Below are 26,369 nucleotides of genomic sequence, written 5' to 3'. Positions count from 1 at the left end.
TGGCATCCACAAAGGCACGTAAGTGAGGAACTGGGGACTGTTCAGATTAACTGGGATAGAGACTTCATATATTGGAGAGAAAGGAAACCAAACTGGAGGGTTATTTAGGGTTACATGTAGAGAGTTTTAAATGCCAGGAGGACGGGTCTAGACTTTATTAGCAGACGAGGGGAAGTATGAAACAATGAGTTGGGTGGCTGGTAGCTGGAGACCATGTGGTAGATGATCACAAAGCCCCACATCGCCCAGCGTGATATTAAAGGGAAGACAGTCGGTCATCTGCTGTTATAGCTGTGCTTTCTGATGAGGTCTGTGCTTTAAATATGCAAGTTGACCTTTCGAGGAAAAACTCACTTTCCTAATAAAACGTAAATATTTATTATGACGACACAGAAACCACCATATACAAAGTACAATCCTCTAACATCCTAAAATACATACATGCACACATTGTACATAAATTTATATTATCAATATAAAAATACATCAATAACATTTCTAAGGACAGCAAATACAAAACCAATAAATATTGCAATTCTAAAACATCTACGTATATTAAGTGCTGGTGGATAAGATGACAGTAAAAGGAAGAGGCCAAAGCAGACCCCAAAACCAGGTTACAGACCGGAGTTGGTTTGAGGGAGGTACCCCCATGTTCTCCATCTATTTCTCAATATCCTCAAGCACTTACAAGTGCCTGACACCATCAATTCTCAAAAAACAGAGCAAAGTTAGAATATGACATTGTGGCATTATTTTTTTGCACAGCCCTCCTTCCTTCTCTCTCCCCATCTTTTACATTCTTTAACCGTATTTAAGATAAAGGAATGTCAATGATAAGCTTTACTTAAAATCAAAACCTCTCTAGCCTAACCTTATATATCGCATCCAAACAGAATGTTTGCCTTCTCATACTCTCTTTTAATGTCTTGTGTTAAATTCCACCCACCCTGATCAATAAGTAAAATTGCATGGATGGTCAAAGGAAGCAAATGAAAGAAAAACCCAGCCTTACTTCTAGCACGGGAAACAAGGCAGAAGTGTCAGGAAACGGCTAACGGACCAGCTGTTCAACTGAGCAGTGCTGTACCCTAGCCAGACACTCCGCATCAGACCTTGACCACAACATCCCTAGTGTCTAAACACTAACACACTACTGCCACATGGACCTTCTTTTCATAAGGTTTAGGAAACCCCATGAACTTCTCAAAATAACAGAAGCTGGGGGCTAACTTACAAGACAAAATAAGGAGAATACTTACAATCAATTTTAAACATGGGCTAGATTTTCAGGTCGTAACATAGATAATGGACAAAGAGCTCCATAAGAATTGTAGAGTCAAGAAATTCTTTCTCTTCTGTGTGTGTGTGTGTGTGTGTATTTCTGTTATATGAGTGAACTATCTAATCTGTGCTATGAGATGGGATAGCGGGGCAAGCAAAATATTGCCACCATTCCATAGCACATTCCCTTAAGGTCAATTACAATTTCTAGTTTTTAATCAAATGGGAACTTCTGCACTCAATCCCCTTCTATCTTTCAGGCCATACCTACTTTCTCACTTGAATCTGTAACAGATTAAGCAGAACTCAAAAGTCCTTTCCATCATCTTTAAGCTAGTCTTGATATCTAGAACCCAATGCAACCCTGCATGCGCCTTTCACTGTACAAGCTAATCCCAGGAGGGAGTTGGTACACAGGGATCCCACTCTCTGGAGTCAGACACATGGGGGGCCGTTGGAGGTAGGGAACAGAAGGCATTGGGGGATGCGACTATCATGAGAGGTGTAGAATTTCAAAAGCATTTCTCTAGCTGGGGATTCCTGGAACCTAGTATACATTGGTGGGTTTGCAGGTCAAACTGTACCCTGACCTGAATCTAACTGGTCCAGAATCTAATTGGCCTCTGGTCTCCTAGCATCATAAATACTTCCTAAGAGATGAAGTACGATTCAAAGGAACTCGTCCAATCAACATGTCTCAACTGACTTTGCCATCACTGAATCAAATCAACTGTAAGATCCTGGAGCTCCTGAATCACTTCTGGAAACGAGAAAGCAGGACTTTGACCTTTAAGAATGATATGCTCTCTGGTGTCACCAGCATCCGAGGTTGAGACGGTCAAAGTCTGGAAGCTGATGGAATCACTGCACCGATCCTTGGGTAGAGCAGATTCTTCTCTTGCTGCCGAACATCCTCAGAGGTGCAGAGTGCCAGAAGCAGGGGAGAGGGTGAATTCTGGAGTGCACCCTCTGGCCTCTGGTCAGGAAGCAGTGAGGTGTGCATCTTCAGAGCTGCACTGGGAAGGAAGCATGGTTCCGGGCCCCAGGACATCCTGTCCACAAGCAGCTGCTACTTCTTGGGCTTCTCTAGAATGTTGAGGAACTTCCCCCTTGTCATCTCTCTGGCTGGAATCACAAAGTACATGAAAGATCAATGAACACCTAAACTCTGAAAAAGGGTTCACAGGAAGGCTTAATTTGAGAATGCACATTGACATAAATTGTATACAAAGTTGCTATCCTAACAGATTCCATCCCTACTAAGCTCCAAAAAGAAGGAAACACAAAGCACTCTTGACAACTATAGTAATTACCAACACTGTCCTGAAGTTGGTAATTACTATAAGGTGCAGGCCAACTGGGGAAATCTTTATCATTTACCCTTTAAAAAAAATCACCAGGGAGCTCCCCCCAAATCCCTCTCTCCCTCAAGAATGTAACCTAAGACTCATGTTCACTGTCTCAGGAGGTTTGCTTCTGGAAGCTAAAATCCAACCAAGATCACAGTCTTTTCTAGATTGTTGGTCTCTGGACATTTATAATCTCAAATCAAAATTAGAGATCATTTACCCCATCTCTCAGGAGTGGTAGTCCCTGGACACTGTAATATAACAGGGTTTATATTCCCTCAGTGCAGTTCATCTGTGGATGGAGTAATAAAGTAGGGTTTATAGAGCTTTGGTCTTCTCTCTCTTGGCATTGTCAGTCCTTAGATATTTAATATAGCCAGGCAAGGTTTATGTGTCTTTCTCTGACTTGCAGCACCATCAATCTTTGAATGCTGTAGTTACAAGAGGGTTTATACAGCTACTTTCCTACATATGAGGCTCTGAAAATCAAAGTAAAACATTTCTCAATTACAAGACCCACTTTATAAGCCCCCAGTTTTAGCTCGGTCAAGCAAATTCTCAAAAATCATATGTGGCATAACCCCCTTCATCCTTATCCCTATGTCTCTTAAATGGATCCTCTTTTTATGTCTCTTGGATGGATGTAACAGTGCTGAAAGTTTTCTATAGCTGGAGTCCAGAAGTCTGGAACCACACGGTGGACACACAGCAGGCTGCGGTGCCCTCTGGCTTCCCAGGGACATGTCTCCATCTTGGCCAAAGGAGATGACTAGGGAGGCACCTGCTGGGATGAGAAGGACCTTCACCCTAGGCTCTGTGCTTTCCTTCCCAGCAGAGCAAATGGTGCCAGATGACGGGTGCCCACTTCCCACCCCTACCACCCATATTGAATTGTTCTCGGTTTAGTTCTACAAGAAAGAAAGAAAACAGTACAAACTTTGTAACTACTGGAAAGTTTTAGGTAACTGTAGTCTACTCATTCCCTATCTTTCACAAGTTCAAAGCTCCAACAAAGGAAAAGGAAATCCCATTAACTAGGAATGGAAGCCCCAGTCCTGGGTTTTATCTCATATACCCACAACCCTACCCTGGCCAAAATCAAACTGACCATTCCTTCAGTGGGCTTATGCCAAACTCCATACATACAAAGTTCCTACAAGACTTGCAATTACTTGTTGATGTGATTGTCTTCCTTCATGGAAATGTAAGAACTGAGGGCAGAGGTGGTATTTTACTATTGTTTATATGGCCAGCACCTAGCACAGCACTGAACTCAGTATCTGCTGATAAATGCTGGCTAGATGAATGATGATACACAAAAGAACTGGAACCAAGTGGGCACACAGTAGTCAGTTTCTTTCCCTTCCACAGACAAACAGTAAGACTTGTTGGTGACCCTCACTGCTCCACTCTCTACACTGTGGGAGTCTTTTAAAATTTACCTTGTTTGGCAGGAAAGTCATTTCCCTTGATGAAAGTAATACCAGATTTATGGAGAGATCCAGGCACAGGACTAACTACTCTAGGAGAAATCCAAACAAGTGTTTTCTTGACCAGGGGAGGCAGCATGGACTTCTTTCAGAGAATACAGGCTCTGAATTAAGTTCCAACTCTAGTGTCAGCTGGGTGACACCTTGAGTTGGGTAGGATCTCTGAGCCTCAGTTTCCTCATCCGTAAAATGAGTAGCAGATTAATGCCACCTGCTCTGCCCTCTTGGGTATTCAGCCATGATCATGCTTAGTGCAGTGGTAACATTATTAAAACATCACCTTTCAGAGGAAGTTGGTAGTCTGCTGCTTCCCTTGTACGCAGTATTTCCTGAGTGAATAAGTGAGTGGATTGTGATAAGGCAGACTAGCAATCTCAAACATCCCAATTCTTGGAATCTTCCCCTCAGCCTGATCCTATAGGAAATGACTACTTATACTTTTGTTCAGAGTGGGTCTCATCATTTACTCCTCCTTGGATAGGTTTTCTGTCTATTCTCCAGTGCTTACTAATGACTTTAAACACAGTATCCAATGAGCCTGCAGCATGGCTAGAAGCAGGTGCTTTAGAAATCAGACTTGGGTAATAAAAAAAACTCAGTGGGTAGAACTGAGCCTTGTTCCAAAAATCCTGGGCTAAGAGCACTGTACTGATTTTACTAATTATTTCTGCCTCTTGCACTTCATATAACCCAATTCTTTACTGTTTTTTCCCCAAATGGGAAAATGACCAATATTTTAAGACCTAAAATTTTACAAAATCCAATCTATTCGAGGGATCAAAAGGATTTAAAAAGAGAAATAAACGGATATTCCAAAGTCTCTCAGTGGCAAGCTCTCCTTGAATCTAACCAATCCTTTTTAACAACCCCCTTTCTACTCAATCATTCCTCCCCCTTCAACCTAATCTAAGTACACAGAGCTGCAGCAAAACCACCGTAAAAGTAGAAGTAATTCAAAAGACATCATCTTCTACATGGGAGGGGAGAAAGTTTTCCTACTCGCTGGTCCTATATAGGAGATATACGAATTCCTGACATAGCTGCTCCCTAAAAGAGGGCTGTACCCTATAAATCACATCCTAAGCACCAACCCCTTTCTGTGCACAGAGAAATTGCTGCGGGTCAGCGGCTGCTCCAGAGCACGTGCCCTCCTGTTCACTTGTCATCAGCGATGTTAACATCTCTGATTAATTCATATACCCCTGGTTTTATTCCTCATCTCTCTATCCTTGGCTCTCCTGTTCTACTGCATCATGAAGATTCTTACCGACCTGCTACAGTAATCACCGCCCGCTAACTGCACCCCCCAAACCTAGTGAAATTGTTTAGTGATGCCAACCGCGCTTTTAATTTGCAAGACATCAGACACAGAGGTAATTTATACCAACATCTGTTCATTTTTGACTTCTGAAACAAACTCGCACATGCTGCTACAAAATCCCATTAGGAGTAGAGACAGCCTTCTGCTACTATTCCGTATTCCTCTTCTACACACACACACACACCCCCACACACCTTCCAGTACGGTTTTATATGTAAATATATTTTACTAAAAAACTCCCACCAAGGATCTCAAATCTCGTTGGGGAAAAACCTTTAGAGAAGACGACAGCTTGCTGACAGAGGAGACGAAGGTATTTCTACATCCTCCTGCCTAGTTCCATCCCTTCTTCTCAGTATAATCCTTGCATTAATAGTCAGGGTAAGATTCTATGCTCCTCAGCTTGGCAATTATGATTCCTGCCTTCTCTCCTGGTTCTTTTTTCCCCACAATGTGTCAGAAGACCGTCCTGGGGACAATAAAATTGCTAGAGAGTTTTATCTGGAGTCAACACCATTTCTTAACTATCTTCTAGTTCCGGATTAATTCTCTAGGATTCTAAGACTCAACAGAAGGGCAACACTGCTACCACAGTGTAATCACTAAGCCAAGGGGGATCCATTGGTGCTCAGCCACCACAGTGTATGCCGTGCAGAAGAGAAGCACGACCTCCACATCAAGCTGTGATTTACGGGCCCTGCTAGGCTGGGCACAGACCAAAAACCGAGAAAGCCGCAATCAAGACTCTCACCAAAGGGTGAACATGAGAACTGCTACGGAGTGAGCGACAGGGGGACAACGTGTACACATTTAAAGACAACAAACGGATAAACTAAAATCAACTTTCAGGTTGATGCTGGTTCTATTACCCCTTCACAGGTTCCCTAGGGCTGTCAGGTTCATGGCAGTTGTAAATACCTGGGTACACGTTAGAGAGGTCAGGGCTGAAGGGAGGACTCCATCCTGCTTGCGGTGAAGGTGGTGTGTGCTTGAATGTAATCTCTTCTTTAGACTCTCCAATTCCTCCAGCCTACACTCAGCCTTGCCTCTGGCTCCCTTTCCACAATGACTATCCCCAAACTGCCTTCTCTGCAGTAAATTTTCTGGTGGCTGGTTGAAAAAGATTTCAGTGGTACAGATTGATTTCTCACTGGTGAGGGGATGAGGGATTACCAGAGGCACCCTGGTTAACGAGATTGGGTGCACAAGCTCTCATGAGACCAGCCCTCTCTGCCAGGGCTCTGCACCTTTCGCCCATGACATATGGGTTTCATTACGGAAAGATTTTCCAGATTATAACTTTGAGGCAATTGCCTGATAAAATTCTGCTTGGCTTTAAGACAGGAGACAATCGAAAGATTAAGTAACTTTTAATGAAATGGAAGAAACTCATAGCATTTGGTTTTCAGTTCTAATGCAAACTATTTTAAATATTTCTGTGTCTCAATATAATTAAAAATATTAGTCAGGTGGAGGAGAGTTACTTTTCAGTGGTTCTCTCACATCCTGAAGAGCAACAACAGACTGTTCAGGAGACTCTAATATGAGTGGCCAGGAAACAAAGGAGACAGCATAATGTTGTGAAAAGAGCAGGGCTTTTATTTTTTTTTAATTTTTTGGCCGCACCATGCAGCTTTCGGGACTAGTTCCCCAACCAGGGACTGAACCCAGGCTCCCAGCAGTGTAAGCGTGGAGTCCTAACCATTGGACTGCCAAGGAATTCCCAAGAGCAGGGTTTTTAGCATTAGCCAGGCTCAGATTCAAAATCCCAGCTCCCATACTGAGCCTGAACCACTGCAGGCAAGTTGCCAGAGTCATCTCTCTGTGTTTCAAACTCCTCATCTGTTCAAGGTGGGGTTAATACAAGGGTCACACAGGCATTTGGTAAATGCTAGCTACTATATGACTCTTTCTTTCACGTCAAACAGGAAGTTTATTTAAGCCACAAGATGCTTAATGGGAAAATTATCAAGGATTCATTTCTCTTAGAGCAATTTATCCCTGCTTTAAGACAGATTGCCCTACACATAACAGCTAATGTACAAAAAAGTTAAAAAACGCCTTAGGTTTTACAGTGATAAAGTGAAAAATATTAAAAAAAATTCTCCAATTGAACAGGAGAATTGTATGCAAGGATTTTTGTTTGTTTTCTGTTAAACAGTGAGAGCGAAATAACTTACTGGAATATGGAAGACAAGGGCTGAATGAGCATGCCACTGATGGAGGAAAGGAGGAAGACTGTCACAGAACCAGAATTCTGCCCCAGTTGTTGTCCATCAGAACATAACATTATATTTAGTTGTTTTCTTTTTTAAAAGGGGGTGGGTAATATGCTCATCTACATCACCACTTACTTGAAGTACAGTGAAGAGTGAGGAAGGCATACAGGAAAAAATAGAAAAAGCCATACTGTAGTAGTCAGGTTGTGGGAGAGACAAACTGAGCATGTCCTCTTGGTCTGAGGGAACTGACTTCTGGAGTAAAGTGCAAGTTCCTTCAAAGCAGACACCTCCTGTCTGCTGCTGGAACACCAACTGCATCTTGGCTAGTACAGCATGGATTTTTCTGTTCTTTCGTGTACTCCTTTCTCACTTCTTTATGCACTTCAAGTAACTGGTGATGTACATGAGCATATTCCTTTAAAACAAAAAAACCCTAAATGACCAATGTTATGTTTTGATTGACAACAAATGCGGCCGAATTCCGGTTCTGTGACAGTGCCCCTCCTCATCAGCGGCGTGCTCATTCAGTTCTTGTCTTTCATATCCCAGTAAGTTATTTTGCTCTTACAGTGCATCTGCTTCATGAATTGGCTGCCCATTAAATCGGAATCTAATCTACCTGATTGACAAACCCTATCTTTCACAGTAAACCTTCATTAGTTAACTAAGTGGTATATGCTTTATCTGTGTGCCACAGAACTGTCCTGCCCTGCCACCTTCAAATTAACACGATGACTGTTCTTGGTTTTCATTAATATGATGACTCCTTCCTTGGGCATCCATCGGCCACAAGAAACAATGGCATCTCCTTAGCTGCCATGTCACAAAAGAGGTACCAGGTCAGCCCCAACTGAGCATACAAGCAGCACCAGGAGTGGCAAAAAGGGGATAAACTATTTATTTTTTAAAAGATCTCAAACATGAAGGGAAACACGACTGTCTTGCATTTGTGTAACAGGTTTATTCTGGAGGCTCAAACCTGGGTACTAGTTGGGGCAGCAACCTTCCTTAACTGTACGAGCAGCTCCTTCTAGCAAAAAGGAGCACATAAAACCCTAGTTAGTTTGGTTTAAATCCATGTGTTAAATGGTTATCTATTTAACTAGATTTATAGAAGACACTTTGTGGAAATGATGTGCCATTTGTTTTGATTACAGTTTTGACTTTTCTTTAACAAATATTTTTTGGTTGAAAGTGTTCTAACAATGAAGGGGGACCTGGTAGTCATCTGTGTGCACTGTGCAGGAGAGAAGCATGAAGGCGGTGGATGAACAGCTTAGTCACGTAGAGACCCAACTTACAAGGTTCTAGGTATGAGGGAAAAGTCACATAAATGAGAAGAGGCCTTGGAGACAGCTAGCTAGCAGTTCACAGGTATCTTGGTACATCAGAGGAGAACAAAGGAAACCACTGGGATTCATAGAGCCGATGTCTCTCTCATAGGAACGGGGAGGGAAGGGTTTCCCGTCACTCTGGCATAGAGCCAGCATACAGCAGAGCAGTGCCCGAGCAGGCTGCGAGGTGAGATACCTCACCATGCTCCAGTCAGACCTCCGCACAAAACCTACCACTAAGTGATCGATAATTCAAGTCAAGGACTAAGTACTTTATAATGCCTCTGATGTGAGAGCAGCAGGGGCTGGGGCCACTGTCAAGAACAGAAGGTGCTATGAACTGGGCATGAAGTCCCTGGGTGAGAAGGGCTCCTGGGACCTCATTAGAACACTGGTGGCCCTCAGAAAGTGGTATAATTGTAATAAGGGCCACAGACCACCCTCAATCAACTCATGGGAGAGTCAACCCACGTAAGAGTACGTGGTAGAAATCTTTCTTTTCTCTATATAAAAGCAGTGTTTGAAAGCAGACAGAGGCCTTTGCTTAAAATTCCCTGGGCATAAGCATTTCAAAAGGACAATGAAATACATATCTAAGGAAAGAATAGCTTGGGTGCTACCTCTGTGACCAAACTTATCATTGACTATGAAAATCTTCATCCTAAGAATTCTCAAAAAATCCTTTTGGGGGCACATTTTCCAGATTCTGTTTCTATAGAGTGTTCTGTCTCTCCAACAGGACTTTTTCTTCCGAAAAGGGTGGCTTGGCTAAGAAGAGTCTTCTCTCCACTGAATTCAGAAAAAGATAATTTTATGTCAAACATTTTTTTTTTCAACTCATAGTAAGGGTCATTTCCAGAGACTGTTTTATCTAAGAAGTAATATAAAAAAGAAAAGCCAGGACTCAACATACAGGTAAACGCATTTGGATAGTTCCAATATGGAAAATAATTTTAATGGCTTTTCACAATGGAGGAAAAAAAAGACAGAAATATCCAGCCAACAGATATATTCTCAGAATATAAAACATCAAGCAGGAACATAAAATACGGGAAGTGTCAGCCATGATGCCTGAAGATTGAAAGCAGAAGAATCTTAATTGTCAGGTATTTGAAAAATGTATTCAAGCAAAAGCCTGTGTTTCTCCATCAACTCTCCCTGTCCTGCCCTCTTTCAAAAGCAAAACAAGACAAGATTTCAAATATTCAATCCTTTTTATCATTCTTCTCCCTACTAAAAAACAAACCAAAACAACAAGCGACCCCAAAGATCTATGTTCAAGAAATGAGACCTAACAACTTCTTGTCTGTGGTATGTTTCCTCTCCAGAGGGCCCAGAGGCCTATTTCACTTGGTTCCCTTTTCAAGGGCGAACTCAACTGAGCGAAAGGCAATGAGATCAAAGCAATGGATCAATATTCTTGGGGCAAACTTTTATTAAATGCTCATAAATGTTCACAGAACATTCACACTTCAGGGCCTGTACTTAATATAGATTGTGGTGAAACACTATGACCAAAGGCTAGTAGATTCACACAGCCTTAATTTCCTCATTCATAAAGTAAGTACAGCAATAATGATCTATCACGCAAGGTTAAGAAAGAGTGACTAGTCAAAGTGACTTCATCAGGACACAAAATATTTTGCCCCAAGTTAGAGTAATTTATTCACAGGCAATATCCCACTCCCAGGAAATTCAGACCAGGATCCCAGCATAGATAAATTTCAAAGGACTTGTTCATTAAGACAACTTTCCTACTCATCCCCACCTCAGGGTGCTGGCAGTAGCAAACATCTACAGAGGATGCAGGCCCCAGTCTTACTGACCCCCAGGCCAGGGAAAGAGTTACATCTTCACACTGCGAGGCCAATAAAAACCTCTCTTGATTATAATTTAGATAAGAACCACCGGATTGAATAATAATGTCTGAAACTCCCCTAGCTGTTTCACCTTGAGACGTCCATCACTGGGTTAAACATGATGCTAATTGCATTTGGATTGATTAATTTCTCTCACTCCTGTCTATTCGAATAACGCTTAACAAAATAATCATAGCACCCAGAGCCAAATCTTTTCCGTCAAAGGAATGAAGCCATCAGAACAGGCAGAGATGAAAGAAATGAAGATGACCCGTAATTACTGCTACGGTGATATCATTACCATATTATACAAAATGAGTGTGGGGGGAGGGGGAGGAGGGAGGAGGGGCTGAGATTATTTATATTTTTTAATGGAACGCTACAATCTGAGAATACAGATGTGACATCAAGTGGGACACACAGAAATATAGAACTTTACAAAAATACAAATCTTGCTCATGAAATTGCAAAATCCAACAAACACTGAGGTCCAAGATACATCAAGTGTCTTGGGCTGTGAGCAGGTATTATTCACGCCACTATTTTTTCACTGCAATAACACTTTGTGTATGACTTACATGGAGATTTAAGATGCTCTCTTCACACCACAAGCACTTCTATAGTTACTGGAGAATTCTTCTTTAAGCCAGGGGATAATGTAATTTTATTTTAATTTTGTTAGAGGTGGCCTTGTTTGTAAAATTAGAATCTTGAGTTTTAACTGCAGATAGTTTTGGTTTAAGACAGCAAAGAAAACGTCTATGTATCTTCACGCATGGTTCATAGGACGGTAGTATGGACTTAACTCACCAGCAAGGAAAAATATATTTCCGTACTTTCTTGTTGTTTGATAGGACTTTTTAATATATTATATATGATATAGAAAAACTTACGATAGCAAAGGATTTGAACTTTAGGTCTGAATCTATCACTTATTAGATAGTGATCTCAGGTAAATTATGTAGCCTCTCTATGCCTCAGTTACTTCATCTGTAAAATGGGGGTTTACTACCTACCTGAGTCAGTTGTTGTAAGACTTAAGATGGTACATTTAGGTGCTCAGTAAGTGCTGGCACAAGAAAAAAATTTCCCCCTAAAATTTAATGGCTATTTACAAAACCTTGCATGTTTTGGTTATTTCATTTAGTGAAGTTATTTCAAATATACACTATAAAATACCCTGAATATAGATTTTAACAAATATTTGTTAAATAAATAAATAGGATACTTAGAAGGGGCATCATTTTAATAGGCTAGAAATATCTGGGGGATATTTTTGCTACAGTATTTTAAACAGAGAACCATAATTAAATTGAAAACAATAAAAACAGATATTGAAATTGTTTTACTTAACTTAGATAAGAAGACATGTTTTTCTATTTTCTTACATAAAAAATATTCCCACAGAAAATAAGCACATGTATTTTGATTACATGTATTTGTAGTCATTCAGTAGTAAATGTAAACAGAAAAAAAAAAAAGATAAAACACTGTATTTCTGCCAGGTTAAAACAAGAGACTAAACCATTTACAATGTTAACTTTGTGTTCTCTGCTTTCCTTCTGGTAAAGAGAGACAATGTATACAGTAGGAAGGATTTCTCTTGTCTGGCTTTGGAATTAGATGGGTCTGGCCCTGACCCATCTTGTATATGCAGAGTACATCACGAGAAATGCTGGGCTGAAAGAAGCACACGCTGGAATCAAGATTGCTGGGAGAAATATCAACAACCTCAGATATGCAGATGACACCACCCTTATGGCAGAAAGTGAAGAGGAACTAAAAAGCCTCTTGATGAAGGTGAAAGTAGAGAGTGAAAAAGTGGGCTTAAAGCTCAACATTCAGAAAACTAAGATCATGGCATCTCGTTCCATCACTTCATGGGAAATAGATGGGGAAACAGTGGAAACAGTGGCAGACTTTATTTTTCTGGGCTCCACAATCACTGCAGATGGTGACTGCAGCCATGAAATTAAAAGACGCTTACTCCTTGGAAGGAAAGTTATGACCAACCTACATAGCATATTCAAAAGCAGAGACATTACTTTGCCAACAAAGGTCCGTCTAGTCAAGGCTATGGTTTTTCCAGTGGTCATGTATGGATGTGAGAGTTGGACTGTGAAGAAGGCTGAGCGCCAAAGAATTGATGCTTTTGAACTGTGGTGTTGGAGAAGACTCTTGAGAGCCCCAAGGACTGCAGGGAGATCCAACCAGTCCATTCTGAAGGAGATCAGCCCTGGGATTTCTTCGGAAGGAATGATGCTAAAGCTGAAACTCCAGTACTTTGGCCACCTCATGCGAAGAGTTGACTCACTGGAAAAGACTCTGATGCTGGGAAGGATTGGGGGCAGGAGGAGAAGGGGACGACAGAGGATGAGACAGCTGGATGGCATCACGGACTCGATGGACATGAGTCTGAGTGAACTCCGGGAGTTGGTGATGGACAGGGAGGCCTGGCGTGCCGCGATTCATGGAGTCGCAAAGAGTCAGGCATGACTGAGCAACTGAATTGAACTGAACTGATCTGGCGGCTCAGTAGTAAAGAATCCACCTGCCAATGCAGGAGACATGGGTTCAATCCTTGATCCAGGAAGATCCGACATGCTACGGAGCAACTAAGCCTGTGCACCACAACTACTGAGCTGTGTTCTAGCACCTCGGAGCCACAACTACTAAGATGACACGCCCTAGAGCCCGTGCTCTGCAACAAGAGAAGCCACCGCAATGAGAAGCCCGCACATTTCAAAAAAATCAAAATCAAAAATGTTATAAATGAAACAAGAATCTACAAAAGAAAGTATAACTGAATCGCTTCGCTATACACTTGAAACTAACACACTGTAAATCGACCATGCTATGCTATGCTAAGTCACTTCAGTCGTGTCCGACTCTGTGCGACCCCATAGACGGCAGCCCACCAGGCTCCCCTGTCCCTGGGATTCTCCAGGCAAGAACACTGGAGCGGGTTGCCATTTCCTCCTCCGATGCATGAAAGTAAAAAGTGAAAGTGAAGTCACCCAGTCGTGTCCGACTCCTAGAGACCCCATGGACTGCAGCCTACCAGGCTCCTCCGTCCATGGGATTTTCCAAGCAAGAGTACTGGAGTGGGGTGCCATTGCCTTCTCTGAAATTGACCATACTTCAGAAAAATTAAAATTTTAAAAAATCAATTAATACCCTTAAACATTTTTAATTTGAACTAGGCATATTGGTACGAATACAACTTCTTTTCTTGAAAAAAAAAAACAACAACAACACTCGTTTACAAACTCTGTCCATGGAAAAGGACCAGAAGCCTGACAGTTCAGTACTAACGAATACTCTTAATACTTAGATTTCTACTAAAAGGAACCAAGGTTACTTGGAGATATGGATGAGATTCTAAGTCTGAAGAAGTAAATGAACACAGAATATCTTGACATGCTGAAAGGAAAGAAGTTACCAAAGATTACTGGAGTCACGTCAAACAACACAGGAGTCAACAAAAAGGGGTGTCCACTAACTAAAGATGGGACAGTTCTGACTGTCAGAAAGAATAATAATTATAGTAGTTAGAAATAATATTAAATATAAATACCTATGATGTTTCTTAAAAGTCCTTAGTTATTTCAACTCATCTTATGTTCTGAAAATCAGTAAGTAAAAGGGGGGAAAAACCAATCTTTTTTTCTTGCCTTTCCTCTCTGGACTATATTTCAGGAAAACCAAATAGCTGCTACTGATAATTATCACTTTTATTATGAAAGAGATCAGATGTACACCACCTAAACCCAATGATCCTCATTGAAACTGGAACAAATGAAGGTCTTATGCTTTCTGATATGCAGCAATAGCAAGTACATGTATGAACCATTCTTTCCAAAAAGACTGATTCCAAAATCACTTTATTCTCTAACTCCACTAGACTGCATGAAATTTGGGGGGAAAACAGGAAAGCGTGAAATGCTACCACTAGGATAAAAATCATCCAAATTTAAAATGCAGGAGATCTTCCCATACAAACAACCTAGTTTCTTCAATAATTAAACAGCACTGGTGGGGTTGGGGGAGCTCTAGAAGAACAGAGCATGCCTATTTATAGAGAAGATTAAGAGGCTGAAGTCTGATGTCAACCAAATGCAAATGTGCAGACCTTCTCCAGATACCAACTCACACAAACCAACTGTGAAAAACAGTTTTAGCCAAATTGGACAAGGATTATGTTATTAAGGAATTATTATTTTATTTTGTTTAGTATAATAATTGTGTTTTTAAAAGGGCTTCTTGGTTAGAGATACATACTAAAGTACTTATGAATGCCATGGCACTAGGATTTGCTTTGAAATACTCCAGCCAACAACACAACCACAACAAAAGTGTGATATAAGAGGGCAGAGATAAAACAAGAATAGCAGAAAGCTGACTGAAGTTGGGGATGGGTATGTGGAATTCATTATAGCATTCTCACTACTTTAGTAACATTTGCAAAAGCTTCATAATAAAAAGCAAACTTCACCAACTGCTCTTCTGGAAATATAGCTTTTTCTCATTATCATTGCATATCATAATACAATGAAGAGTAGGCCAGGGAACAGAGATGAGGACAATTAATTATACAGAGGGCTTGGAAATGGATAGACAGAAAAAGCTTGAGAAAGGGGGTGAGTTTTTATGTCATGAGTGTTTATTTCCATCGTTAAATTCCTTGGATGAGGAACAAATTACACATGACCAAACGATCAAAAGCAGATAACATTTTTTAAAGTCCACCAAATCTTACTCAGGTGAAGCCTAATGATACGAACCTGCTGCCTTCCAACCTTTCTTAATTATTTAAGGAACCACACTGACAACTCTAAGAGCACAATTTTCAATTTATTCATAAAATAGCTACAAGTGCAGCTCTCTTGCTCAACATTTTGCTCCTACAAAATTCTTTGGGAGGTGGAAAGAATAAGTCCTTGGTTACTCATTTATTGAATTTTGAATTGAAATTTTTTTGAATTGAAAAAGCTTTAGGGTCACTACAGCAGAAATTAACACAGTATTGCAAATCAACTACACTTCAATAAAATAAAAATAAAGCTTTAGGGTCAGTAGTAAGAGTAACTTTAAGGTCTAGACCAGTCCAATAGCTAACAAGTTACAGAAATAAATAGCTTAATCTAAACGTTCATCAGCGTGTTTGTTAGAGGCTAAGTCATACCTGAGTCTTTGGGACCCCATGGACTATACAGACCATCAGGCTCCTCTGTCCATGGAATTCTCTAGGCAAGAATACTGGAGTGGGTTGCCATTTCCTTCCTAGGGGATCTTCCCAACCTAGGGACTGAACCCAGGTCTCACGTATAGCAGGCAGATTCTTTACTGTCTGAGCCACCAGGGAAGCCAATTCACTAGTCCAGCTAAATTTCACACCATCAACAGCTGTGAATATAAATTATCACCTCCCTAATCCTACTTTAATTGGATCACTCTTACTTCATAGATGATTTATCCAATTTAAAACAAACTACTTGTTCTGATAATTTGATTTTAATTGATTGCAATGTAGTTTCACATTATGTATGGGTCATGTTCTCAACTTGACCAGACAATAAATTCATCAGTGGAAGAGACTTTTAAAGATATTTTCCCTAAATGACTTGGAAAAAATACCCAATATATAGTATTTGCTTCCCTGATAGCCCAGTTGGTAAAGAATCCACCTGCAATGCAGGAGACCTGGGTTTGATTCTTGGGTTGAGAAGATCCCTTGGAGAAGGGAAAGGCTACCCACTCCAGTATTCTGGCCTGGAGAATTCCATGGGGGCGCAAAGAATAGGACACGACCAAGTGAATTTCACTGATAATATTCATCCAGCAAGGCTTAATTTAAAAATCTTTTTCCTTTAAAATCATGTAGTAGTACAAATGTACAACAATTACTGTTTTCACTTGATTATGAATTAAAAAAAAAAACTATTTATTTGGCTGCATCAGGTCTTAAGTTGTGGCAAGCAGGATCTCTGATCTTCACTGCAGCATGAGGGATCTTTAGTTGCGGTGCACGGGCTTAGTATATCTACGGCATGCAGGATCTTAGTTCCCCGATTAGGGATCGAACCTGAGTCCCCTACATTGCAAAGTGGATTCTTAGCCACTGGACTACCAGGAAAATCCCTGAATTTCTTGCAAAAGAACATCACATCAAGGTGAGAACTTGATTGTATGATGTGTCTACCTAGGTAGTCATGTTAAAGGGACCTGGAACCTTTAACCAGAGTGCTTGCACCTGGACTAACATCTCTCTGAGCAACAGAATACAAAGAAACAATAATGGACTGAAAACAATTACAGTTAGGACAGTTATGAACAAGAGGATACAAAAAGGACCTGGGACCAACTGCCATTTCTGAGAGGCGGAGAGCAAAAGCAGGGTATTATGTAGGATCCCTGCACACAGCGTCACCATGGAGTGGGCTGATCACCTAAGCTATGCCTCCTGCCCAGTTCACAGACCTGCCCCTGCTGTTACCCCCTTTAAGGACCCAAGCAGCTTCTCTGGGGAGATAGCAAGAGTACCTGCTCCTTGTTTTCCCTCCCTCATGCTGCAGCACAGCCCTAATGAAGCCCTGACTGGAATTCTTATCTGGCCTTGTATCAATTTCTATTGATTAAAGGGGCCAAGGGCCCAGGTCCCTAACAATATGGTAATGGTTAGTTTACTTGTGAGTTGAAATTACAGCTAGTTAACCATCTGTGTTTTTCAAATATCCAGTTTTGATGTTTCTGAAAAATCTGATTTACATTTGTGAATTAGAACATAAAAATATCCTCAGCCATAAAATTACATTATACTGTGTATAGTAGTCCACTTCATGGAAACTCCAGAGTTTAATCTATATATAATAACTATACAGTTTAGTAGTTAGAACTGGACATGGAACAACAGACTGGTTCCAGATAGGAAAAGGAGTACATCAAGGCTGTATATTGTCACCCTGTTTATTTAACTTATACGCAGAGTACATCATGAGAAATGCTGGACTGGAAGAAACACAAGCTGGAATCAAGATTGCCGGGAGAAATATCAATAACCTCAGATATGCAGATGACACCACCCTTATGGCAGAAGTGAAGAGGAACTAAAAAGCCTCTTGATGAAGGTGAAAGTGGAGAGTGAAAAAGTGGGCTTAAAGCTCAACATTCAGAAAACTAAGATCATGGCATCTCGTTCCATCACTTCATGGGAAATAGATGGGGAAACAGTGGAAACAGTGGCAGACTTTTATTTTTCTGGGCTCCACAATCACTGCAGATGGTGACTGCAGCCATGAAATTAAAAGACGCTTACTCCTTGGAAGAAAAGTTATGACCAACCTGGATAGCATATTGAAAAGCAGAGACATTACTTTGCCAACAAAGGTTCATCTAGTCAAGGCTATGGTTTTTCCTGTGGTCATGTATGGATGTGAGAGTTGGACTGTGAAGAAGGCTGAGTGCCGAAGAATTGATGCTTTTGAACTGTGGTGTTGGAGAAGACTCTCGAGAGTCCCTTGGACTGCAGGGAGATCCAACCAGTCCATTCTGAAGGAGATCAGCCCTGGGATTTCTTTGGAAGGAATGATGCTGAAGCTGAAACTCCAGTACTTTGGCCACCTCATGCGAAGAGTTGACTCACTGGAAAAGACTCTGATGCTGGGAAGGATGGGGGCACGAGGAGAAGGGGACGACAGAGGATGAGATGGCTGGATGGCATCACCGACTCGATGGACGTGAGTCTGACTGAACTCCGGGAGTTGGTGATGGACAGGGAGGTCTGGCGTGCTGCGATTCATGGGGTCACAAAGAGTCAGACACGACTGAGCGACTGATCTGATCTGATCTGATATAGTTTAATATATAGATTATATATAATAACTATATAGAGAGTTTATATATAGTTAACATAATAAGCATGTTGTTTAGTCACTCAGTTGTGTCTGACTCTTTTGTGACCCCATGGACTATAGTCCACCAGGCTCCTGTGTCCACGGCTTTTCCCAGGCAAGAATACTGGAGTGGGTTTGCCATTTCCTTCTCCAAGGAACCTTCCCAACCCAGGGATTGAACCCACGCCTCCTGCATTTGAAGGTGAATTCTTTACCACTGATCCACCAGGGAAGCCTTATAGTAAGCATATACTGAAAGAAAAAACACTCTTTCATTGACAGTACAGGTAATAATTTAAGATCTTAAAAACAACTTATGTGTGATCAACATGGCAAAATATAAGGGGAAATCTGGTTAGACAGTATATAAACATTTACTATAATGTTTAATAATTAAATTTAAAACACATTTTTCATTTATTTTATTTGCATTCAAGCCAATAAAGAAGCGAAAAAGAAAAGAAGCATTTTATAGATGCTAGACCACTGGCAACAAAAATCAAAGGTCAGAGTTCTAAACTTGTTTCCTCAACTAATCAACAAGTTCTTATGACATACCCATTATTATTTTTTTTAAGATTATTTATTTGTTAACTTTTGGCTACACTGGGTCATCTTTGCTGTGTGCAGGCTTTCTCTGGTTGTAGAGTGCAGGGGCTACCCTTCCTTGTGGTGTGAGGGTTTCTCATGGCAGTGACTTCTCTAGTTTCAGCTCATGAGCTCTAGGGTGTGTGGGCTTCAGTAGTTGTGGCAGCTCTTTTCTAGTAAGTCGGGTCTTCTCCTTATGTGGCCAAAGGATTGGAGCTTCAGTTTCAGCACCCGTCCTTCCAACGAATATTCAGGACTGATTTCCTTTAGGATGGACTGGTTGGAAATCCTTGCAGTCCAAGGGACTCTCAAGAGTCTCCTCCAACACCACAGTTCAAAAGCATAAATTCTTCAGCGCTCGGCTTTCTTTATGGTCCAACTCTCACATCCATTCATGATTACTGGAAAAACCATAGCTTTGATTAGTCGGACCTTTGTCGGCAAAGTAATGTCTCTGCTTTTTAATATTCTGTCTAGGTTTGTCATAGCTTTTCTTCTAAGGAGCAAGCACCTTTTAATTTCATGGGTGTAGTCACCATCTGCAGTGATTTTGGAGCCCAGGAAAATAAAGTCTGTCACTGTTTCCATTGTTTCCCCATCTATTTTTGCCATGAAGTGATGGGACCGGATGCCATTGATCTTAGTTTTCTAAATGTGATTCTGATGCAAGCTCAAAGTTTGAGGACCACTAACCTATCTTACCTGGGCTTCCCAGGTGGCTCAGTGATAAAGAATCTGCCTGTCTAATGCAGGAGATACCAGAGATGCAGGTTCTATCCCTGGGTCTGGAAGATCCCCTGAAGAAATGGCAACCCACTCAAGTATTCTTGCCGGAAAAACCCCATGGACAGAAGAGCCTGGTGAGCTGCAGCCCATGGGACTGCAAAGAATCAGACATGACCTATCTTAGCCAGACTCTGATTTTGTCTCTAGTTCTAATTACTAAAAGAATTATTAATAAAATTTTAATTGGTTAAAATTATGATCATAAAGCATACTTCTTACCATAAAACTAAATGCAGAAAACTGACACTATCTTCTCTATGAGCCACAAAGGGAGAAATTAAAATTCAGCCAAGGATAAGAATTTTTTATCAAAACTCCAGCTCAATCTCTAGTGCCATGCATTATACTTAGTGTTAAGGTTATAATATAATCCTTAAATTTGAGAATCTGGCAGAAGACAGACTGGAAAATAAATAATTATCAAATAATGTTATCTAAGCTATAAAAGGAGTAAACAATACATTTCAAAGACAGACATGGGGACAATCAAATCTGCAGAAGGTTTGAGCTGGATGGATAGGAAAAGCTTCAGAAAAGGAGTGATACTTGAACTGACCCTTTAGGAATACAGTATCTAGGAACGACGCGGCAAACTAAGGACAGCCTTTCTAAATGCTTTCCACTAGGCCACGGGGTAAAAATCAAGTGAATATTATGAAATAAATCTTAGAATAAATTCTAAGTACTTTCTTAATTCCCAGGACCGTTTGGGATTTCTTGTGGCTAGCAAAGTAGTAAAAGAAATGGCCCTGCTTTAAGAAATTAAACAAGTCACAAATCTGATCTACGCAAATCTGGCAGAAACAAACCAATTATAATTATTTACCATATTTGGTTAAGCAAAAGTCGTGACCATCAACAACCAAACCACAATTAAGTCAAATGATTTGTTCCCAAGTGGAGTTTTAAGACTGATGTTTTCACAAGATTTTTGAAAAAATGGAAATATTTACTATGCATTTATTTTAAAAGTTTTATTTGGTAAAGTTTTTTTTGGCTGTACTGTGGATCTTGTGGGACTTTAGTTCCCCAATCAAAATTCGAACCTGGGCCATCACTAATGAGAATGTGAAGTCCTAACCATTGGATCGCCAGGGAATTCCCTTAAAATTTATTAAAAAAATTTTTTTCAGCTTTGCTGAGGTATAATTGACAAATAAAATTGTAAGATATTTTAAGCACAGTACATTGTAAAAGAATTTCCCCCCACCAAATTAACTAACAGATGTTGTTATTTAGTTGCTACGTCATGTTGGACTCTTTGTGACTCCATGGACTGTAGACCGCCAGGCTTCTCTATCCATGGGATTTTCCAGGCAAGAATACTGGAGTGGGTTATCATTTCCTCCTCCTCTCTTAAAGTTTTAAACATTTTTATTTCTTATTCAAAAGACATAATTTATGAAATCCAGGGTGGAGGATACTACCTTAATGAGTTAAAAATTCTGTGCTTCTAAGATCAACCTGAACTAATTCTACCTAAAAACCACATTTTAGATTAGTCTTTTCCTCTCTATTCATGTTGGTTCTAATAAGCTAGCATTCCTTTAACCAAACAAACCTAACACTTATTTTTTTGGACAGTAGAGAAGCATGCTAAAAAGTTTATTTTAAATGAAGACTATTTATTAAGCCCCTAGTAATCTAGTTCTGATTTGACTGAGGAGTATTATTTCTAATAAATCCAGAGTTGAGTCAAAGGCCAGAAGACAATGTGAATAAAACACTTAAATATTTCTAACATTAATCACATTGTTTGAATTACCTTCTTAATGATTGCCCAAGTTCAGCTTGAGTTACTGGGTACATTCACTTCATCTGTATAATCAATGATGTATCTATCTCTGAGGTTAAATGTCAATAAAGAAATGAATCTCTATGTGCCAGAAGCATTCTATTCTTTCAAAGTTTTACTCTATGCAAAAACAAAATAAGAATATATGACCAAGGTTAAAAATAACAACAAAACATGGGACTTCCTTGGTGCTCCAAGAGGTTAGGAGTTTGCTTTCCAATACAGGGGACACGAGTTTGATCCCTGGTTGGGGGACTAAGATCCCACATGCCATGGTGCAATTAAGTCCATGAGGCGCTACTTCTGAGCCCACACTCTCTAGAGCCCATGCTCCGTAACGAGAGAAACCTACATGCGGCAACTAGCGAAAAAGCTCATGCGCAGCAACAAAGACCTGGAGCAGGCAAAACAAAGAAACAAAAAAAAACAGAGGGTATGACCTATTGCTGTCAGTTAGCCATTACAGTCAGCCAACTGCAAAAAGATTCACAATATGCTATTCTCCATCCTAGCTCAAGATATGAAATATCCAACTCTAGAGCTTCGCAATAGAATCCAATACTGAGAATGATGAAATCAAAAGACTTATGTTTTTGCTTACTCAGTTTCTGAGTGACTCAAGAATACAAAGGAGAGATCAATAAACAGTTAAGTTATCTTTAAGTTTAAGCAAAATGTATTTAGATATTACTGGACTATAAAGAAAGCTGAGTGCTGAAGAATCGAAGCTTTGAACTGTGTTGTTGGAGAAGACTCCTGAGAGTTCCTTGGACTGCAAAGAGATCAAACTAGTCAATCCTAAAGGAAATCAGTCCTGAATATTCATCGGAAGGACTGACGCTAAACCTGAAACTCCAGTACTTTGGCCACCTGACTCGAAGAACTGACTCATTGGAAAAGACCCTGATGCAAGGCAAGACTGAAGGCAGGAGAAGAAGGGGACGACAGAGGATAAGATTGTATCACCATCGTCAGCTGAGGATGACATCACTGACTCGACAGACATGAGTTTGAGCAAGCTCCGGGAGTTGGTGATGGACAGGGAAGCTTGGTGTGCTGCAGTCCATGTGGTCGCAAAGAGTCAGACATGACTGAGTGACTGAACTGAATTGATATACATATTGGGTGATATATATTGTATTTACACCTAGTTAAAATTATATCCACAGAGTCCAATGCAAAACTTACACAAACACATCCCACGTCAAAAGAAAGTTTAAAATGATGGCACAAAAACTTGCACACGAATATTCATAGCTGCATTTTCATAATAGCCAAAAAGTGGACATACCCAAATGTCCACCAACTGATGAGTAATGTGACATATCCATACAATGGAATATTATTTGGCAATAAAAAGGAGTGAAATCCAGAGGCAAAAAGTAGGTTAACAATCACTTAGGGCTGATTGGGGAGTGGAACTGGGGGAACGGGAGTGACGGCTAATGGTTATGTGGCTTCTTTTCAGGGTGATGGAAATATTCCAAAATTAGATTGTCACAGCAGTTGCATACTTCTGTGAATATACTATTAGGTTGGTACAAAAGTAACTGTGGTTTTGGACTATGAATTTTAAATCATTATAACTAGGCTCAAACACATCTTTATTAATCAAAATAGGAACCATTATAATCAACACATTCTTGCCAATGAGAAATAAATTTATTACTGTAGCATAAAAATCCGTGCTTTGAGATTCAATGAACTCTTGGAAAGAATTTTCTGCATTCTGCTGGTTGTGGAAGCATTTTCCCTGCAAAAAGTTTTGAGATGCTTGAAGAAGTACGTTGTAGTCAGTTGCTGAGAGGTCAGGTGAATGTGCTGGATGAGACAAAACTTCATAGCCCAATTTGTTCAACTTTTGAAGTGTTGGTTGTATGATGTTGGGCCCTTTCTGTTGACCAAAGCCGGCTGCAGGCATTGCAGTTTTTGGTGCATCTTGTCGATTTGATGAGCATACTTCTCAGATATAATGGTTTTGCCAGGATTCAGAAAGCTGTAGTGGATCAGATGGGCAGCAGGTCCACCAAACAGTGACCATGACCTTTTTCTGGTGCAGGTTTGGCTTTCGGAAGTGCTTTGGAACTTCTTTTCTGTCTAACCACTGAGCTGGTTGTTGCCTGTTATGGTATAAAATCCACTTTTTGTCTCATGTTACAATCTGATTGAGAAACTGTTCATTGTTGCGTAGAATAAGAGAAGACAACACTCTTTTTTTTTTTTTTTTTAAACTTTACAATATTGTATTAGTTTTGCCAAATATCGAAATGAATCCGCCACAGGTATACCCGCGTTCCCGATCCTGAACCCTCCTCCCTCCTCCCTCCCCTACCCTCCCTCTGGGTCGTCCCAGTGCACCAGCCCCAAGCATCCAGTACTGTTCATCGAACCTGGACTGGCGACTCGTTTCATACATGATATTATACATGTTTCAATGCTATTCTCCCAAATCTCCCCACCCTCTCCCTCTCCCACAGAGTCCATAAGACTGATCTATACATCGGTGTCTCTTTTGCTGTCTCGTACACAGGGTTATTGTTACCATCTTTCTAAATTCCATATATATGTGTTAGTATACTGTATTGGTGTTTTTCTTTCTAGCTTACTTCACTCTGTATAATAGGTTCCAGTTTTATCCATCTCATTAGAACTGATTCAAATGTATTCTTTTTAATGGCTGAGTAATACTCCATTGTGTATATGTACCACAGCTTTCTTATCCATTCATCTGCTTATGGGCATCTAGGTTGCTTCCATGTCCTGGCTATTATAAACAGTGCTGCGATGAACACTGGGGTACACGTGTCTCTTTCCCTTCTGGTTTCCTCAGTGTGTATGCCCAGCAGTGGGATTGCTGGATCATAAGGCAGTGAAGACAACACTCTTAAGCGATGATTTTAAAAAAATTTCTGGTCAGCTCACGAGGCATTCATCAATCAAGCTTTTTCACCTTTCAAGTTTGCTCCAAATGCCAAATGACTGTAGAATCAATGTTGATTCTTTGGCAACTTCTCCTGTAGGTTTAAGAGGATCAGCTTTGATGATCCTCTCGGATGTGGTCAACTTCTGATGGCCAGCCACTACACTCCTCATCTTCAAGGCTCTCCTCTCCTTCGCAGAATGTCTTGAACAACCATTGTACTGAACGTTCATTAGCAGTTCCTGGGCCAAATGCACTGTTGATGTTGTGAGTTGTCTTTGTTGCTTTATCACCCAGTTTGAACTTGAATAAGAAAACTGCTTGATGTAGTAGAAAACCTTTTGTATACATATATATATATAAATAGTATATATAATACATATACTTTAGAAAACTTATGAATTTTGGCCCAACTAAAAAAATCTATAACATTTTGATTCCACTTAGTTGACTTAGTAGTATGAACAGAATGCTAGATTTCTAATTAAAAAAAATAGATATGCAAGAAGCAGCAAAGGTTTACTGTACAGCACATGGAACTATAGTCAATACTTTATAAGAACCTGTAACGGAAAATAATCTGAAAAGTAATATATGTGTATGTGCGTAACTGAATCACCTAGGCATGCAAATGAAACACTAAGTCAACTATACTTCAATAAATACATATATTAAGAAAAAAGAAAGAAAACTGCTTGAACTTGCTATTTGTCTAACATCTTTTCCCTAGTCTAAAATAAACAGAAAATAAACAGCAAGTGATAAGTCATTAGCAAAAAAACACAAAGCGAGAAGTACGTATTAAAATGATATATAACATAACCACATTTATTTAGGATGTATTTCAATATCAAAGGCCAAATTGCAACAAAGCAAAAATTATAATTACTTTTGTGCCAACTTTATAAAAACTCATTGTACACTTCAAATGGATGAGTTTTACAGTCTGTGTAAAATATCTCAATAATGCTGTTTTCATTAAAATCAGTGGTGTGTAACAGCTGTGCAAAATTTAAATTCAAGAGTATAAAAAACCTCTTGAATTCAAGTGAAACTCATGATAGAGAGACTCCACACAGTGAAGAAACAAGGTAACAGAACCTGGGTTTCTCTACTAAAGGCTCAGGCATTCAGTTTTTACCTCTACCCTGAGGCACAAAGAAAAATAGCCCTTTCCTCCTGACTTTGTTCTTGGTAAAGAACTGACTGAAAATCTAACCAATAATTGTTCCTGATTTTAAAAAATCAAATATACTTCAAGAAAATATATACTTCATTAAATTCAACTGTTTAATTTCAGATTAATATCAGAATTTGTATTTATGATGTACTTTTAAAAGCAAAGACACTGTATATATTTTGAATTAAAATAAGTATGGTACTTGGATTACTTAGACATTATGAATAACTATTTGAAAAATGTTCCTTTTGTTTAATGACTAAATATTCATCCCAGGGAGTCAGCATGCAATTAAATTTAATGTAAGTACATTAGATTAGTGCAAATGCATTAAATGCAGAAATATTTA

General features: G+C 40.0%; 1 protein-coding gene across 2 annotated transcripts in view; it reads right to left on the bottom strand.

Annotated features, from left to right (window-relative positions):
- Positions 1-354: 354 nt before the first annotated feature.
- LIN52 (lin-52 DREAM MuvB core complex component) overlaps positions 355-26,369 on the bottom strand; it is a 113,978-nt gene continuing 87,963 nt past the window's right edge. For both annotated transcript variants that reach the window (XR_009738814.1, XM_061429436.1), the window contains one exon: positions 355-2,409. Coding sequence is in view for 1 of the 2 variants with exons in the window: in XM_061429436.1 (XP_061285420.1) it covers positions 2,354-2,409 (56 nt within the window). In the remaining variant the exon portion in view is untranslated. The remainder of the gene's footprint in view (positions 2,410-26,369) is intronic.

This window comes from Bos javanicus, chromosome 10 (assembly GCF_032452875.1).
Source record: "Bos javanicus breed banteng chromosome 10, ARS-OSU_banteng_1.0, whole genome shotgun sequence".
NCBI lineage: Eukaryota > Metazoa > Chordata > Mammalia > Artiodactyla > Bovidae > Bos > Bos javanicus.
Note: the sequence above shows the minus strand (reverse complement) of the source record. Positions and strands in the feature narration are given on the sequence as shown.